Genomic DNA, 19,237 nt, shown 5'->3' on the forward strand with positions numbered 1-19,237 from the left:
TTAAATTTATTTAAATTTAAAGCAAAACAATTGCTTGATTGTTACCTCTGGGGAGTCAACCTGGAGTCTGGAGTTGGTCAAAGTATCTTCATGTTTAAAGCTGATGTAAGCTGTCCTACGGCTACGTAAGGAAAAGCTCGATGGAACCGTCGATGGATTAGTTTTCACAATCCATTGGTCACTAGTTTTACTGTAACGACAACAACGATTTTATTTTCTCATAAGTGAGACTCCATAGATATCGATTGTGAGACTATCTTGAATTTTCAGAAAAAGGCCTATTGCAACTGTTGGCGCGTACAACTTCGAAGTTTTGGAGGACTTTGTCTATAATAATTAGAGCCTTCTCTAGACGAATAATCTTTTTAATGATGATGTGTTGGCGACTGTATTGGCTTAGCCATATTGTAAGGATGAGGATACTCTCCGTAGAACACAAAAGAAAGATGCAAGTGTTTTTTCAATGCTGTCATAGATGATTTCATGTACCAATAGGTATATCCAGAGTCATTCAAGGGAATATAAGAAGGAATCTCAGGAACACTGACTGAGATAAGCTAAGAAGTCTGTTAGATGTGAATCTACCTAGGAAAGGTAGCCTTCTTTCCTGGACTATATGGAGTTAAAAGAAACAATTTCAGCAGTTCTAGTACTGAGACCAAATTAAAAGGCAAAAATAGCACACCAAAAGAAAATCATCTCAACCCCAGTTGCAGCGAGGCTCCACACAGCTATTGCTTGGGAGAGAGTTGATATTGAACTAGGTATGAATGAGGGGGCTACAGCCTTACTGCCTGCACTTCCAAGTACTTCAGACAGATTAGTCTTCAATACGAAGGAGTGAAAACAATTAGGAGGATTATTGGCGATGCGCACCTGCCCCGCAGTTGCGTTGGAAGTGGTTCTCGAGGTAGCACCACATCTTCTTTTTATGCAACAGTCAGCCAAGCGTTTCCTATTTAGCATGACTAGTGAAAGTTTTGACAAACGAAAAGTGATCTTATCTAAAAACATGAAATCGTTGAGTCTGTGGCTCTCTCCTACCTAACTCCCCAGAGATGATATCCCTAATGTTATAGTTTTTGAGAAGAGGTTCGAAATTGAGCTGGATATTAAAGCAATTTGGAAAACCCCTATATTTGAAAGGAAACTCCTGGAGTGTATCCTGTACTGGTATACAGGTAGCTCGAAAATATACGAAGGACAGTCGTTGTAGTCGAATGGATTGGTGCGTGACTACCATTCGGAGTAAGTAGGTTTGAATCTCCGTGCATGAAATACCAAAATTTAGAAAAAGTTTTCTCTAATAGTGGTCGTTCCTCGGAAGGCAATAGCAAACCTCCGAGCGTATTTCTGTCATGAAAAAGCTCCTCATAAAAAATATCTGCCGTTCGGTGTCGGCTTAAAACTGTAGATCCCTACATTTGTGGAACAACATCAAAACGCAGGCCACAAATAGGAGGGGCTCGGCCAAACACCTAACAGCGCCAATTATTTACACATTTGTTTATTTATTTAAAACCGCTATGATTTATGGTCCCGAAGTAAAGCTGTCTGTACTGATGGATAGTTTTCCCAGCATTTTCCAAGCGGAGGGTTATAACATTTCGACAGAAAATTTCGGAATAAGCTAATGCTATTGTGAGCGACGTCCAGGTTGAACTGAAAATATTATCAAAGACTGAGCTTATTAAGAGAACTGGGTTTGAATTACGCAACACTCATCAAATGCGAGAATACAAAAGATCTTTCGGTCCAAGAGCAAATCTCTCATTATTCTAAATCTAATAGAGAAACTTAAGATTTGGACATGATAGTATATTAGGCTATACTACTCCTCTTGTCCGTTTTAATAACACATTTTCTACAAAAAATAGTAGCAACGCACTTATAACAACATTTGATTCAGCTCTCGAAACATTTCTGGAATTCTATTTTCGGTATAGCCATCAGAGCCGTATTCGATTTTTCCATTACTTCCTTTCGGCTGTTAAAACGCCTTCTCGCGGAGGAATAGAAATAATCGCAGGGAGCCATATCACGTGAATTCGATGGCTGTTGGATGGTATTCGCTTCGTTTTTCGTCAAAAATTTACAATTCAATGACATCACTGTGCGACAGTGCATTTTCATGGTGCAAAATCCACTAGTTGTTTCCCCACAAATCCTTTCCTTTTGGCGAGTTTATTATATTTACGTAAACGTTACATAACGCCAATATAATAGTCCTTTTTAAATGTCTAACCTTCTGGCGAAAATTCTTGGTGTATAATACCGTTATAATCCATAAAAACCGTTGCGCTTTCTTTTTTGAAGGAAAAGGGCATGGTTTTTTGGTATTGGTTTATTCGGAGCTATCCACTCTCGCGCCTGATGTCTGAATTGTGTGTCGTACTCATAAACTCACGCCGGTGAATGTTGGGTACGATTCAGCCTTGGAAATCATGTCTTAGACGATATCAACGTGAACCCTTTTTTTGCATGAAATTCAGGTCTTTTGGAGCCTGGATCAACTGTGCAGCAACACGGCCCCCAAGACGGTATAATATCCACCCTTATGAGAGAGTGCACACTTTGTGATCTCTCCCGATAATATTTAATATTTCAGATTCGTTTAACTGGAAATCCTGCAAGTCACACTTTGATTTCATCTTTCACTTGATTGTTTTTATGTACATTTTTATGTCGCAGTTTGCAAGTTGTGATCGTTTAGGAAAATCTACTTGCTTTTTCCTATATGTTTCTATGACTCAATGAGATGGAGCCTGCTTCTTTTAGCCACCTTGCGAAGAAATAGGTAAAATAATTAAATTTGAATAAATTAATATATGTATGTACCTCTTCCAAGCGAATTGAGCCCCTGTTATTCGATAGCAGTTGTTGTGGCTATTTTTGTGGTATGCTGCTACTTGATGGTCCTTAGCAGATTATACATTCCATTCTTTCTGATAACATAGACCCAAATATCATGGGTACGTTGCTATATAGACTCTTTGATGGCTAAAGCTTGAGGATAAAAGACGCAACGACGCGTGGGGTTAATTAGAAGGCTTCACTATAAGTCATCTGTGTTATTCTGCCAACAAGTTTTGAGCTGTTATCAATGTAATTGAGACCAGAAGTATCTCGCGTTTTTACACGTTGGTATGCTAGCCCAGCGCTCAATGAGCTGATGCGAATCCCACATTTCAGTAGACCGCAGGCTTTAAAGGGAATCCTAGTCCTCTAATTTCGCGTTAAACCATTTCACGGATGTGCTGTCTAGCAGTTTCCTGCAATGCCCCATGTGACCAGCTGTTCAAATTAGCCTAATATCGAAGTCTTCGGATGCGGTCGAAAGGGAAGTCAGAAATTCCGCGACTAGTTTCCAGCGCTTGATTGTCGGAGTAAATGTAAAAATTAAAAGAAGGGACTCTTGGTAATTGTTTCGTTTGTTTACTTGTAAGTACATTCTGATTGAACTTTTGGCATTCAAATCACCAAATTAAAAAAAAAAATCCATGTAAATTCTGTTTTTATTCTGCTGCTGTCACCTCGTATGAATTCGTCTTGATTTAGGTGATCAAAATCAATCGTTATTAAGAAAAGCTTACCTGTCATGAAAAAGCGTAAATTAAATAAAAAAAAACTATTTACATACTGTTGAGTGGTAAATGTATTACACATTAGACTTAAATAAAAAACAAAACTGCACACCAGACATAGTCAAAGAAAAATCTATGGCTAAAGAATTTGAGAGAATACTCATTCAAGAAGCATTAGAAGTAAAGAGAGTTGGCGCATATTCTGTGTACAAAATATCACACTTACGGAGGGTTCTGATTGCAATATGGAATTAAATGCGCTCTTCTGGTTACTCCTTTGAGGAGCATAGGGCCTCTATTTTGCAAGGCTTCTCCAATGTATGTATGTCTATTGTCTATTGTCTTAGCGTTGTCCCAGCTTTTGTTTATAGACGATAAGTAATGCAGGATGGATCTTTTCTAGGTGTTCTTTGGCCGGCCGCGGCTTCTGCTTCCCTGAGGATTCCAATCTAAAGTCATTCTTGTGATGCTGTGGGTCGGTTTTCAATTCCACCCTTAATAATGTCAAAAATAAATGTGGGTGAAATAATACTTTTTTGCTTTGCAGATATTTTAAGCTAATTCGTGCACATCTAGCTTGTATGAGGGAATTGGAAGGGATAAAAGATGAAAGAGGCATATTTTAGCTTGAAGCGTACGAGCGACGTAAATAATAGCTTAAAAGTATCTGTGAAAGAGAGACAAGGTTGGGTTAGGTTGAAGAGGTTGTCCACTGTGGGACACACTCAGGCTCATGGCCCATTATGATGAAGATCCTTAATTCCTACAGAGCCGAGATCTTCAAATCATTAAAGAATTGTCTACCCAAAATGACTAGTCTACGTCTTGATAGAGCAGGTCAGGGACACAGAAGGTGCGGGATCGTCTCTTCCAAAAGTTTTATAAATTACTTATTACTCGATGACATTACGCAGTGGCCACAATATTGGCGAATGGGACTAAATCGATTCAAGTAACATTCACAACCCGACGTGAACACTGTCCATTGCTTAATGGTCCTACAATCAAACGAAACTAAGTAATTAGGCATTCATATGGACTCAAAACTCACTTGGAAAACTCAAATCTTCACCTCATCTTCAAGAAAATCTTTGGATTTAAAACTTACTTCCATCTACTGATTGCTAAACAAAAAATTCCAATTGTCGCTATATAACAAAAATCTCTTGTAAAGGGTGGTTAAATTTCAAGGGCCGATGTTGAACTACACCTAAACGTCAACGACACCGTTGGACTTCTTTCTTTGGGGTTATTTGAAAGAAAAGGTGTACGTCGATAAGCCAGCAACAATTCAAGAGCTAAAGGATGAGATAATTCGGCACATTAACGGAACCTCAATTATGCCTCAACGTCATCGAAAGTTTGGACCATCGGATGAAGGTGTGCCGCCGAGGCCGCTGCAGCCATTTGGCCGATATTTTGTTCCATACGTAATTGAGCCTGACCAATATTATCATAATAAAGAGAAATGACAATAATTTCATAAAAAATTATTATTCAAAATCAACACCGGCCCTTACAACTTAACCACCCTTCATAAGACCATTCTCAAACTGATTTGGAATATGGTATCCAGCTATGGAGTTGTGTAGCCAACATAAATATCGAAATACTACAGAGATTTCAATCTAAACAACTCAGGATGATAATAAATTACTTCAATGCCCAAATCCATAGGGATCTCAAAATACAGACGGTGAAAGATTAAAAAAGAAAAAAGGAGCTCGCGACATAAAGAGATTATTCTTCCACCCAAATATGTTGGCATCATGTTTAATAAAAGAAGACAGTCGTCATACCAGGCGTAAAAAAACCCCCACGCGAATTTATCTATTGACCTTACATTTTTGATAGCGGTCGCATTACTAGATGCAAGGAATTTAGATCATAAGGAATTCAGTTGTATATATACGAGTATACATCTTCGATGCGGTACCAGCTGGTGGTAGCAGGGGAAGAGAAAAACCCTCCTCTATGTTGGGAAGATCAGGTGGAGAAGGGCTTGGCTTCACTTGGTGTGTCCAACTGGCGTCGGTTAGCACGGGAAAGAAACGACTGGTGCGCTTTATTAAACTCGGTCAAAATCGCGTAAGCGGTTATCGGTTCAATCAAGAAGAAGAAGATGTATACAGCCTGTGTCAGAAGAAAAGAACCCACTCACGGGCTTAGTCGCCAGTGTTAACTCAGGAGCTACGCAGAAAAGCTTCAAAGCATGCCGAGAAGATGTCAGGCTATACTCGACAACGATGGAGACTACACAGCTTATTGAGTAATTGCGACTCGTAGTTTTGTACATACTTTTATGTAAAAAAAAATTTAAACGTATATCTTTTATACTTCATGAATAATCTCGGTTCTTTTTTTCTGACACAGACTGTATATGTGTATATATTTTTTAAATGTGTTACGATTGAAATAATATTGTTTTAAATCATTTTCAAATATTGTAAATGCTAATTGATAGAATCAATAAATAATGAAGTCAATAAAAAGATATTAAAAAAAATGTATTTTTATTGGGAGTTTACAGTAACATTCCGCTCATGTTGTTAGCAGTTGGGGTCACGCTGCTTACCTACTGAAGTGGGTAGTGAACACTAAACTATTTGCTCCCTCACGTTTACGATGCGACGCTAGTCACTCTGCTACCTACTCAGCAATATTCTTCACTGGCCATACAACCATTGCGTCATTGCCATAAGACACACTTCGGTCTATTCAAGCGTGCAGTCAACAAGTCAGTCAGTTAATTGAGATTCGCGACCGTGAATGGATGTGTCCGTATCTACCTATGAGATACAGTAACGGTAGAGCAGCAAAATACAAAAAGCGCCACCAAGTTTTTCCGGCCGTTGTTTTAAATGTTCAAATCGTCGCGTGTGTAGTTGTGGCTGTTGTTGATTTTGGTCTATCGACAAAGCACATAAAGAAGGCATAGGAAAGAAGAAAGAAATTGCATATTTTGTATTTGTTTACAATTGACAACTTAAAAATTATTGATTAGATAAACGATCGCGAATGAGCATTGCCCTAACGCGGTTGTGCTGTGTTGAGAAGTTTTGATTGTTCACTACAGAATGGTGACTGTTATGGCACAACACAGTTTTAAAAACGATTGATCTTCAATTTATCGGTTATTTTATTCTTACAAAATCTAGCGTGTCTCATACGTAATAGCCGGTTTTGCAAAATTTTTAAAAGTTTCCATCGAAGAAAATATGTTTAAAGTGTAATTTCCAAATACGAAACCCTTAAGATAACTCATTTTTACTGAGATCCACACCCGCTCCTCACTCCGTTACAGTCCATTCTTGCTTGATGTCTTTGTCTTTGGTGTTATTGCTATGCGTCGCTGGTAGTCACATCACGGGCGTGCTAGGCGAGGATGAGGCACGCGTATCAGCCGTGCGTCGATTGGTCAGTGCGCCAATATGCTGTCCTTTAGGCTGGTCCCTTGTCAAAATCAATATGGGCTTTTTTCGACCCGAACTCTACGAATGTCGTAATGTGTTTCACAGTGGAGATGACAATGAGAACAGTAAAAACCCAAATGATCTAGAAAACGCCATCGAAATTTTCGAACGTACCGCTCCAGTTTATGGTTACCGTATTCAACCCGCCGAGTTAGATAAAGGCGGCAATTTCACCGGACAAATCCCACAGTGCAATCGGCATAGATTTCTCTTCCTCATTGGCGACAAAGAGGTGGAGTTGCCGCCCAACACTTGCCTTACAAGCGTTGATCAACGACTTGCCGCCATCTCCTGCACGCCGACGAGAGGTAAAGCGCCACAATCACTGAGTGTCGTACACAAGTGTTGTCCGCTCCGTTACGTATACGACGCAGGGTATCAAAAATGTGTACCACATGACGGCGAGCAGAACTTCCAACGCTATGGCAGTGTGCTGCAACAGTGGACGATCTTCGTGGATGGCATGGTAGAATGTTCGCGTGATATGGTCCTAGTGGAGTACCACCTAAGTGAAAGCCAGTTGAAATTCATCGATGGTAAAGTGGCCATTACCATAGGCAATGAGTGGAAAAAGTTCAAGTTGCAGGAATACTGCATGGAAGCAATTGAAGAAACGGCAGATGAGAATTATGTAAACAAGCCAGTTTTTTTAGTGCGTACTTGTCAACCGAGACGTGTGTGTCAGATCATGGCTTGCATTCGGCGCTGCTGTACGGATGGTGAAATTGTCACAAAGGGCAATGCGACGTCTTATTGTAAACGTGACGAGGCGGATGTGGGCTTCCACAGTTTCGAGAGCCTCCAGATAAGTGGAAACTTCACAAAACCTTCAGGTAAATACTTTGATATTTACGCTCTCAAAGCATTGAGTTTTTGTCTGGGGAAGTTGAGAATTCATGATGAATGGGGGAGAGGAATAATGTGCGTATTGACTCACAATGTACGAACGTATGTATGTAAGTATACTGTCTGTGATCGTTTGTGTTATCGATCGCTTGTTTGCAGTTACCGGATGACAGTAAACACTTTGTATAAGAAAACTAAAATTTTTAACAATTTCGAAAGAAAGAGGTGTCGTTAGTAAGGATGAAACCGAAGTTTATACAGCGTCCGGCACTCGAAGTGTAACTAATTAAAAAGGCCATAAATTTAGTATGGAAAATTACTTTTACAATAAAAAGCAAAAAATATGTGGAAATAATAGAATATTTGGAACTAATTTACTTTTGCTAGATATGATCACCTTTTGCCTTGACTATGGCCTTGAGCTGGTTCAGAAACGAATCGCAAGCTGCCCGAATGTGACTTGCAGGTATTTTGGCTCACTCGTGGACAATGGCTTTTTTCAGCGCCACGAGACTGCTGCATCTTTGAGTCCGGAACTTGCTCTCCAAAATGGTCTAAAGATAATAATCCATCAGATTCGCGTTTGGTGAATTTGAGAGCCCTTGTGTGGACGTTATGAAATTCGGAACGTTGTTTGTTGGTCATTCTTGGTTCACTCGAGCTTTGTGAGACGGTGTCGAATCCTGTTGAAACGTCCATGGTTTGCCACCGAAATGATTGTCTGCCCACGGCTTCAAAACAACCTCCAGAATACTTTCGCGATAAATTTTCGCATTTACCTTGACGCCAGGCTCGATGAAAACGATTGGAGAGCGTCCATCTGTGGTAACAGCGGCCTAAACCATTACCTGTGGGGAGTGCTGTCTCCTGGTGGCCAATCGATGACTCAAATTCTCGTATGAACGGTCGGTTTAATAAACCCTATCGTTTTGGGAGTTTACGAATTGCTCAATTTGAAAAATTTTCTCGTCAGAAAACCCAATGTTTAGAAATTGCCCGCTTTCGGCCAAGCGAAGCAACACCTACGCTCTCTCAAGTCTGACTTGTCACTGCTTTGGTGTGAGATCATGCGCGTTTTGGATCTTGTAAAGCTTGACTTTGAGATTATTTTTCAGTATAAGGCGGATGCTACGGTCAGATATTTTCAGTTCTTTCGCCATTTGATTGACACTTCGTCGGGGATTTCGCTCAAGGAACCATTTCACGTGACGTTGTAGTCTTTTGATGACCATCTCCATGATATTTCGCGATGCTACCAGTATCTTTGTAACGAGTAATGAAGCGATAAACAAACACTTTATTTATATTACTTTAAGGAGCTCGAGCTCTCAAACAATCGCTGGTTGTGATTTTCCAACCAAATATAATGCAATCACACTTTTACGTTTGAAATCCATTACTGATTTTCTTTTTTCGCGTTCACTCTCGACAAAATGCTTCCGGGGGCTTGTAAACATTAATCTGGACTGTCATTGAGCAAACTAACAGACAGCGCGAGCGGTCTGAAGTTGGTTACACTTCGAGGGCGGACCCTGTATATGTCCCGCTTGCTTATTTTCGGCTAACAATATTTGTTAGAATTGGTAGAATCTCTCTTGCCAACAAGTGCTACTTTGGGCTAAGTAGGCAATTGAGTAGTAAAGTCCTCTCTCGACGAACAAAACGAACACTCTACAAGACTCTCATCATGCCCGACCTATCGTATGGTGCAGAAGCATAGACGATGACAACATCCAATGAAGCGTCCCTTGGAATGTTTGAAAGAAAGATTCTGCGCAAGATTTTTGGACCTTTGCACGTTGGCAACGGCGAATATCGCAGGGGATGGAACGAAGAGCGAAGAGAAGAGAGTTTAAATATATAGCACTTGAGATTTCGCTGATTGATGATAATTTTAGATGTTCGATTTGTTCTCAGAATTAAGAATCCAATCTTTTCGTTACTAATCTAATATGAAATATGAGGTTTATGCTTTCTTTTTTTTTTGCGAAAAGTTATTTAGGAGTTAACCGGTGTAGCAGCCATGCGATTTTAGCCTTTTCGAAAGTTGTTATTTAATAAAAATATGATCCGGACTGTTTGCATAATCTGTGTGAAATATTAGTCGTACTGAACTAATATAAATATGTATGTACGTATCGATGATCTGCGAATTTTCGCTGAAGTGTTTCCATATGTGCGTCTGCCTACGTTCATACATACATACATACGCAAACAAGCCGTCAAGAATATTTGGTACTTCCAAAGGGTGCTCCCATTTCGTTTTTAGAAAATGAAATACATTTCAAAATATTGAAAATTGAGCAAGTGAGAGGGAATCTCCGGAGGTGCCTTGAATAAAGTGGTTTTGCGGTCAAAAAAAAAAACAAGAAGAAAATTAAAATGCATTTGTTAAGGGTGATGGGGGAGAATTCCTTTTTTCGAGTTCTCGATTTTTCGGAACAGTTGGAAGGCAAAAGCAATTTTACCAAAAAAAAGAAATCGGTAAACGGAAAATTCGTTATTGTAAGTTTAATAATTATTATAAAAAAAGAGCACCCAGGGATATCTGGTAAGTTATGTGAAGAAGTACTGTGCAAAATTTCAAAACACGGTCTTCAGACATAACCGGTTTCAGAAAAAGACTTAAAGACTAGCAAATATAGAAACCTAGCCTGAAGCAGTGGACGCTTCGATCGACTTGAAATGTTAACAAAATATTCTTGAGCGGTCGACCTTCGGCAGGTAATAGCAAGCCTCCGAGTGAATTTCTGTCACGAAAAAGCTCCTCATAAAAACCATCTATAGTTCAGAGTCGGTAGATCCCTCCATTTGTGGAAAAACATCAAGACACATACAACAAATAGGAGAAGAAGCTCGGTCAAGCACCCAATTAAGGACCTAAGCGCCAATTATATATATATAATTATATATATACATATGTATATATGTATTAGGCCGGGTCGATTTGTGGGGAGGCAAAAAAATCGCCCATTGCTCTGTGAAAATCATATTCTAGGGATCAAAATAAGAAACTTTGCCGAAGGAACCATACCTCTAAAACGAATTCTGATGTCCCCCAATTTGGGTCGACCTTTTTAGTTTCTTTTCTATAACTCACTTAAATTATTTTTTTCATTTACATACATATGTTCTGACTAAATAAATTTCTTAAGAGAAATAAATATTATTATAAATAAATAAAAATAAAGAAAAAACATAGCTATTTAGCTGATTTTTTCATGTAAAGGCCAAAAATGGTGAAATTTTGAAATTGGGGGACATCAGAATTCGTTTTAGAGGCATGGTTCCTACGGCAAAGTTTCTTATTTTGATCCCTAGAATACGATTTTCACAGAGCAATGAGCGATTTTTAAATCGAGCCGCCCTAATATGTATATATTCTTGAGATATAATGTATTCATAAAAAAAAATGAAATAAAAAAAGTTTAAGTATCATACCCCCAACCTCCCCCATGGGAAAGACACTGGCGAGTTTATTTTCCGCTTCAGTTTTGCCGCTAATTTGACGGATGCTGACATAATTTCCCAAAAAGGAAATAAATACAATTTGTAATCCACTTTGACCACAATTATTTGCAAATTTTCACATCATAGATGCAATCAATCATAGCATTTGTATCTGAAAAATAATAATAATTGCAATGTTTTAAGATTCCAAATCGTTGAATACTCCGTAGTTGCCTGCCACTAAGGCCTCAGTTCACATATGTATGCTCATACATATGTATGTATGTATTGTATTTTCTTCGAATCGAAACACCCTTCGCAGCCACGACAGCCGTATGGTGTCTATCCGCTTTCTTGGTATGTAGGCATGATCGGGGTTTGGTGGGGCTTTTGTTTCAATATTGATACACTTTTTTGAATTTAACACTTTTCTCTCTTTCTTTGTTTACATCAATTATATGTTTTCACATGATTTTTTTTAAATTCCGCAACAGCCCACAAATATGTACGATTTTTGAAGTGTGTGCAGGCGTGCAAGATCATCGAGTAAACAATCAAAGCAATTTGAATAATAAACGATCGAAGTGTTGTTGATTGTAATCTGTTGCTGCTTTTATAGTATTGTGTCTTCATAAACATATACACATGCAAACACACATATGTACATACGTGCATTTGTTAGTTCTTGTATCTATGTATGTATGTATGTATATTTTCGAAGCAAACAAATATTGTTGCTAAACTAATTGCAATATCAGAAGAAGTAACAAGTGATGGCATTTATACAGATTTCCCTAAATAAATTTAAGATGTAATATAGTACTTGGTTAATTGTAAATAGTTATTCAATCGTATTTGTATTTGGTTTTTACGAGCAGTGTTTTCATGGCAAAATGTGCTTATTGTATTTGTATTTGTCACCGTTTGTCGAGAGGCGAGCGCAATTAGGAATATTTGTTTTGATTGCGAAAGTCGAAAGTTTTTTAATTGAAAATGGCGAAAGGAAGATTATGTGACAATTATTCCAAAAAAAAAATATGCCAGCCATGCTCAGGAAAAAAGTGCTGAATGCCTTGAAACGATAATGGAAATTTTAACTGAACAACCAATGTAAAGAGTCTTTCAAAAGTGACGCTTAGATGTTAGTAGTCAATAATTCCTAAACGGTATCGGTAGTCCAGCGTAAGTGCACTAGTCTTCCATCCCAGAGGTTGTGGGTTCGAATCCCACGTAAATCACGGTCCTCGCACTTTTCCAAACTTACCTACTTTTCTAGTTTCTAAAAAAAAAACCAAAAAAAAAAACTCATTCCTCAACCCCAACAACCTTATTATCCTTCCAATCCTTACTCCCGCATAAAAGTCAGCGCATCACTTGCATTGTGGCTGCTAAAACAAGCAAAACACAATATTTTTTTATGCCATCTTTGACATTCGTCAAATAGACAGACGACACACAATAGAATAACGTATTAAAATTATTGAAATTAATTATGAAAATGGTCGATCTTTAAGAACAACTAATGGCAAAATTCCTGATTTTTTTGTTCAAAATAATCGTCCGAACTTTTTTTTACTTGATGATAGGAGAAAGTTCGTTGAAGACTTTGCTAGCAATGCCAAAGTGGCAGCAGGAGTAAACAACATGAGACAGCTATACAGCATAGTTGGCCGCCTAACCAACCAGCAGAGTAACAGCAACCAGCCGATCAGAGATCTGAATGGTGCTTTGCTAACTTCCAATGATGACCAAATCCGCAGATGGAAGGAACACTTTGAAGCAACTAGCAACATTGCTCTTAGCAGTATACCTAGCTTTTAAGTGGGCAGCACAGCAACAACCACCAATAAAATAAAAACATCCTAACCCAGCCTAGCGGAGATTAATAATGCAATTAAGAAGCTGAAGCTAAACAAAGCGGGAGGGCGCAAATATCGGTGGAAATTCTTCATTCTCACATCACCGCCGTCTGGAGCAATGAAAAGCTGCCCAAGAAAGGCGACCTGGGTGACTGCGGCAACTGGTGAGGAATAACCCTACTTAACACCATCTACAAAATTGTAGCCGCAATCACACAAAGCAGGCTCAAAGATATCGAACGCTCCTTAAGAGACGAGCAAGCTGGTTTTCGCCCTCACCGAAGCTGTGTTGACCAAGCGAAGCTCAGTTGAGGGCGCTCTCCGCTCTACATGCTGTTCGTAGGCTTTAAAAAGCCGTTCGACACTATCAAACCATACGCAATATGGCTGGCAAGATTGACCCCTGTCGGAGAAGATCGATGCTGCGCGTACTAGCAGATGCCGGCATCTCATGGGACGGTGCAAAATAACAGTACAGAACCGAGTACGATGGAAGAATCTTGTTGAGGCTCTATACAAGGAAAAAAGAATCGACAGAATGAGTCAACAATTCAAAAGTTGGCAAACAAATTGCAAGAAACTGGTTCTCTCGAGGATAGGAAAATGAATGGCAAACCAAAAACTAGACGTTCTGTCGAAAATATTGCGGCTGTAGCGGGAAATGTTGCTGAACAAATTTAAACATCGATATCCCAACATTGTTCTCAACAAATATGCATTCATGAATCGACTGTTAGGCGGATTTTATCTTTAGACGTGTTCATGGTGGACATTATGATGACATTTTTCACACATAATTGTTAAGAGTCGTATTTTGAATAAAAAATAGTAATACTTGAAAGCATCTAAATTTTTACATGTTTTATTTAAAAACAACATCCAAGCGTTTTCTGAACGACCCTTTATAAAAAGTGATGCGGGCAAAGCATGACTTCAGAACGAAAAGATTATTCAATAGTTCGCCAGGCCTTGAAGGGCGCATTAGCAATTTCTTGCCAAATAAGAGCTCATGTTCAGTAGAAATAAGTTTCAGTCGCTAACAGAAGAAAAAGGCTAGAATATTTAAATAGATTTTGGTATCCAAAGTGCACTGGGAAGACAGTAAAATTCGGGAGAGGCAGTTTCTTGCTTAGCTCCCATGGTATTGGCTATATTGCCCGAATAAAATTTATATTAGGTGCTCCAGCTTATCGCAAAATGTATTGAGATAGTCCGCTATAGAAATAGGAAAATATACAATAATTTTTCAGCAGGATAACGCGCCTTGTCACAAGTCCAAATCTGCGATACAATGGCTTGAGAATAACAAATCCATTTAATAGGATGGCCTCATCAAAACACAGATTTGAACACGATTATAAGCATCACATGCAGTAATCAAGAGACGTGATATTTAATGAGAGGAAGTAAGTAAAATACCCGAAGGAACTTGGCTTCAATTTTCACAAAAAACTATTTAAATAAATGTTATGCAACTCCCATAAGCTTTTTTTTAACGATTTTCTTATTGTTAAAAATTTTTACTAATGTTTTTCTTACAGATGGGTGCGAACGAATTCCTCCAATAATGTCAGAGTCCGCTTCTTCCATATTTTTTTCTTCCCCAGTGTTTTCTCCAAAACTTGAATGTTCAATAAATTTTGCGGTTCTATAAGAAAAACACGATTTTATGATTTGAAATATACTTTATTATTCAGTATAGTCTCCCTGACCATCAAAACACTTGTTCCAACGAGATTCCAATTTATGAATTCCATCCCTGAAGTGAGAATCTGGAAGAGCTGCAAAGTGCGTTTCCACAGCTGTTAGGACCTCATCATTTGATGAAAAACGTTTTCCACGCATGAATTTCTTTAGGTCTAGATACCTATGGAACAAGCTTGAGCTAAGTCTTGTGAATATGGTGGATGCTTCTACAATTCGAACTTTAATTCATGGATTTTAGCCATTATTAAAATGCTCATGAGACACGGTGCATTGTCCTGACGAAAAATAATTTTTTTCTTTTGCAAACTGGGCCTTTTTGCATGAATTCTTTCCTTCAGCTAGTCTAAAAGGTTACAATAATATTCAGAATTTTTTTTTACCAGTATGCAAGTAAACCACAAACAAAACTCCTTTCGCATCTCAAAAAACTGATGCTAACACCTTCTTGGCCTTCGTTTCGAAGCCGAAGAACCAGGTTCACTGTGCTCTTTAAGGGAACAGATACCTGTAAACGTTCCCTGATTTTCATTAATATTATTTAAAATGAAGAAGTCAAAATATTTTTTTCAAAATTGGCGTACAGTTTATTTATACATTAAAATAATATACAATTCTTTTTTATTTTAATCATCGAAAATGGCGGATGTACACTCAATTCTTCCAAAAAGGTCGCAGCGGGACTTCTCAATCGGCGGGCATTGTAGCATTGGCGTCAGTGACCTGAAACAAAAAACCAGAATTTTTTTTTTTTATTAATGTCTATATGAATTTAAAAAAATGAAAAAAAAATCGCGGAATAAACTGCTTAAAAAAATGAATTTTGGGGCGAATTTTCCTACTACTTTTGTTTTTAAAAAATTATTTTTTTGAAAAATTTTCGAAAACTTGAAGCACATAGAAAGTAATATCATAAAAAAAATGTGTGAAAAATTTCAGGGAGATCGGTCAATAACTTAAAAGAATAGAGTCGTCACGGTTGACGATCTATAATATAAGAAATACTTAAATTTACATTCTAAAAATTGTTTGACATATTCTTAAAGGATTATATTAACATTTTATGAAAAAAAAAAATTCGGAATTTTACAGGTATCTGTCCCCTTAACCGCTTGTTTTGATTTAGGAATATGGTGATAGATCCAAGTCTCATTCATAGTGATCAATCGACGCACAAAATCTACTTTATCGCATTCCAATGTGTTTTTGTTGACAAAACAAAGAAGAAGAATTTTCAACATATTTTACATGTTTTTCTTAATAGCAAAACATCAAGTTGCTAAGTTATTAGGAGTATGCTAATTAGAGTGCTAGGGTTGTGTGTGAGGCTTTGGATGAATACAGGGTGCGGCACTCGAAGTGTAACCAACTTCAGACAGCTCGCGCACCATAGAGTTGGTCATCAAAAGCAGAAATGGTTCAAAAAGTGAAGAAGCTACTTGAGCGAGATCTCCGACGAATTGCCAATCAAATGGCGAAAGAACTGAAAATATCTGACCGTAGCATTCGCCGCATACTGAAAAATTATCTCAATGTCAAGTCTTACAAGATATGTACAAACGGCGCATGATCTCACACCAAAGCAGCAACAAGCCAGACTTGAGAGAGCGAAGGAGTTGCTTCGCTTGGCCGAAAACGATCAATTTCCGAACATTGTATTTTCTGACGAGAAAATTTTTCAAATTTAACAATTCGTAAAATCCCAAAACGTGAATATTTATTTGAAAAAAAGCCATTGTCCGTGATCGGGCAGCGTGCGATTTGTTTCTGGACAGTCTCAAGGCAATAGTCAAGGCAAAAGGTGGTCATATCAAAAGTAAATTGATTCTTAATTTTGTATTATTTTCACACATTTTTTACTTTAATAGATTTTTTTTTAATTGGTTACACTTCGAGTACCGGACCCTGTCCAATCATTTAGATTCAATCGAGCATAAATATCACTTACATCGAATAAAATCTGCAGCCACTTTTTATATGTTAAGCCTAAATTTCCTTGAGCCCGTCTTATTTTAGCAGCGACTACTCCTACTGTCTACTGTATTGTTGTTATTACAAACATTAGAAGCCAGCCCGAATTAAATTTTATTAAATTGTGCGCGGTAAAGTTCGGTTTGGGCCGAATTTAGTACTTTCTTATTTGCTTTAATTTGTTTCTTTAATGTTGTCTCAAGGAAGAACAAGAGTGAGGAAAAACTGAAAAGTGACGTACAAACAACTTTGTTTATTTCTGAAATTTTAAAAGAAAGTAGACATCAAGGAGAATTTGTTAAAGGCAAAGTGGAAATTATCGGAAAAGCTACAAGGTGATTGGGAAGTGGGAATAAAAGAGAGTAAGGAACGTAAGTGAGAATATATTCCCTCTATGTAGACTTATGTATATAGATACAAACAAACTCCATGAAAAGCTGTCAAAAAAAAAAATCAAAGAACGTAAGGGCTCAGAACAAATCTTTATTTCTCTGGTTTAGCGGTCGCAGACGTTTGAAAAAACAACGAATTTTAGAGCGCGAATCGAAGGCGTCGGATACTTCAGCAATTTTCATACTATTGTATATATGTATTTTTAATACGTTTATGTTATCACCTATGTATAATAAATAATTACTATTATCTCGACACCTGAACACGTTCAAACTAACTTGAAGATCTAATTTTTGTTATTTAATTGCGCTTTTATAAAAATACACGCATATTATGTTTTTATTATACGATTTTTACTTGTGATTCACCGGTACTTTCAAATTCAATGACGCAGATTAGCGTATGCAAATTACCAATTGGATATTGCGAATTTATTAGAAGCAATGGATATACAATATTTTGTTTTCAATAGAAATAGGAATAACCTACTAATTAGCAATACACAAAAAAAATGTTGAAAGTAAAAACACAGCCTACATATAGTATTTGCACATACACAGTTCTTGTCTATTCAACTGCCAGATTAAAACGGCTTCGAGCGCACCAAGGCACAATTTTCAGATAATAAAAAAGGAGAACTTTTAATATTTTGCATTTAATAATTAAGGCAAAAGCCAGTTTTCTGCATCACAAACAGCCGTAATAAGTGAAGAACCACCAGTTTAATGAGATTTGTACATTTTTCAATCGGCTATCAAACCACGTACATAAATGATTTTGTAAAGGTATTGCATATATTCTACTATGCATGAACATTTGGTGCATATTCTGAAAATCCACATGCAAAGACATCAGATCATTATTGTAAATAACTGTCAAAACGATCAGCAACCAAATTCATTGTATTTCTGATAAGCTTACTGGACAATTTAAGCTCTCTCAGAAACACTTCTTTATCAATAAGAAATACACGAATGATACCTGCCGTATTCCATAAACATAATTGCCACAGGCAGAGAAATTGAACAGATGACGATTGTTGTATAATACAGAGATTCTTTAATGAGCTTGGGTATGCTTTTAGGGCCCATATATGTACTAGCAGCCAGCGCAGCCTTTATTAGGTGTTTGGCCGAGCTCCTCCTCCACCATAAATGTGCGTCTAGATGTTGATGGTGTTTACGACGCCTCGAAGCGGCTGATGAATTTTTGTGAGCTGTGAGCATGCACATAAATCTGCAGCGCAAGGTGTGACTACCATTTATTCCAAAAGTTAAGACGTGTGACTTGAGGAAGAGTCATACTCGGCTGTGAAATAACAAGCACACCTCAGAAGAACGTCTAAAATGGAAAAAGTGGAACTAAAGTATAAACTAAAAGCTTGTAAAATTTTCTCAAATAAGAATCATTGTCTCAATTTTTTTTTTTTTTGTGTGGTGAATGTCCACCCATCTCGATTTTTAACATATACATATGTTGGATCTTTTCTGTTTTAGATGCTCCCTGCAACCGATTTCATTATTTTTCGACAGGAAATAATCGATGAGGCCACCACCGTAGGAGAATGGTTAGGTGTGGGACTACCATTCTGTAGTAGATAGAATGATAGAAAGAGTGTTTATCTAACAGAAACCATGGCAAACCTCCGAGCGAACTTCTGATCTGAAAAAAAGCTTCTTATAAGAAACCATCTGAATTCGTAGTCGGCTTCAAACTGTAGATCCCTCCATTTGGGGAACAACGTCAAGACGTACGTCACATATAGGAGGAAGAGCTCGGCCAAACACCTAACGGAAGTGTATGAACCAATTATTTATTTATTATATATATATAATATACTAGCAAACCCCGCCCCCTTCGCTGGGCACACTAAAATAGAATAGATATGGTTTAGAACAGAAAATATATGGTTTTCATATTATTTATTTCTTTATTCTTTATTCAATCGCTTTGGCAT

The 19,237-nt window shown here is 37.7% G+C and overlaps 1 protein-coding gene across 2 annotated transcripts in view; it reads left to right on the forward strand.

The window, feature by feature from the left end:
• The first annotated feature begins 6,351 nt into the window (after window positions 1-6,351).
• The window catches only part of LOC129248336 (G-protein coupled receptor Mth2), a 40,382-nt gene continuing 27,496 nt past the window's right edge, over window positions 6,352-19,237 (forward strand). For both annotated transcript variants that reach the window (XM_054887840.1, XM_054887839.1), the window contains exon 1: window positions 6,352-7,890. In XM_054887840.1, the coding sequence (XP_054743815.1) occupies window positions 6,903-7,890 (988 nt within the window). In that variant the 5' untranslated portion in view covers window positions 6,352-6,902. The remainder of the gene's footprint in view (window positions 7,891-19,237) is intronic.

The sequence above is a fragment of the Anastrepha obliqua genome, chromosome 5 (assembly GCF_027943255.1).
Source record: "Anastrepha obliqua isolate idAnaObli1 chromosome 5, idAnaObli1_1.0, whole genome shotgun sequence".
Taxonomy (NCBI): Eukaryota; Metazoa; Arthropoda; class Insecta; order Diptera; family Tephritidae; genus Anastrepha; species Anastrepha obliqua.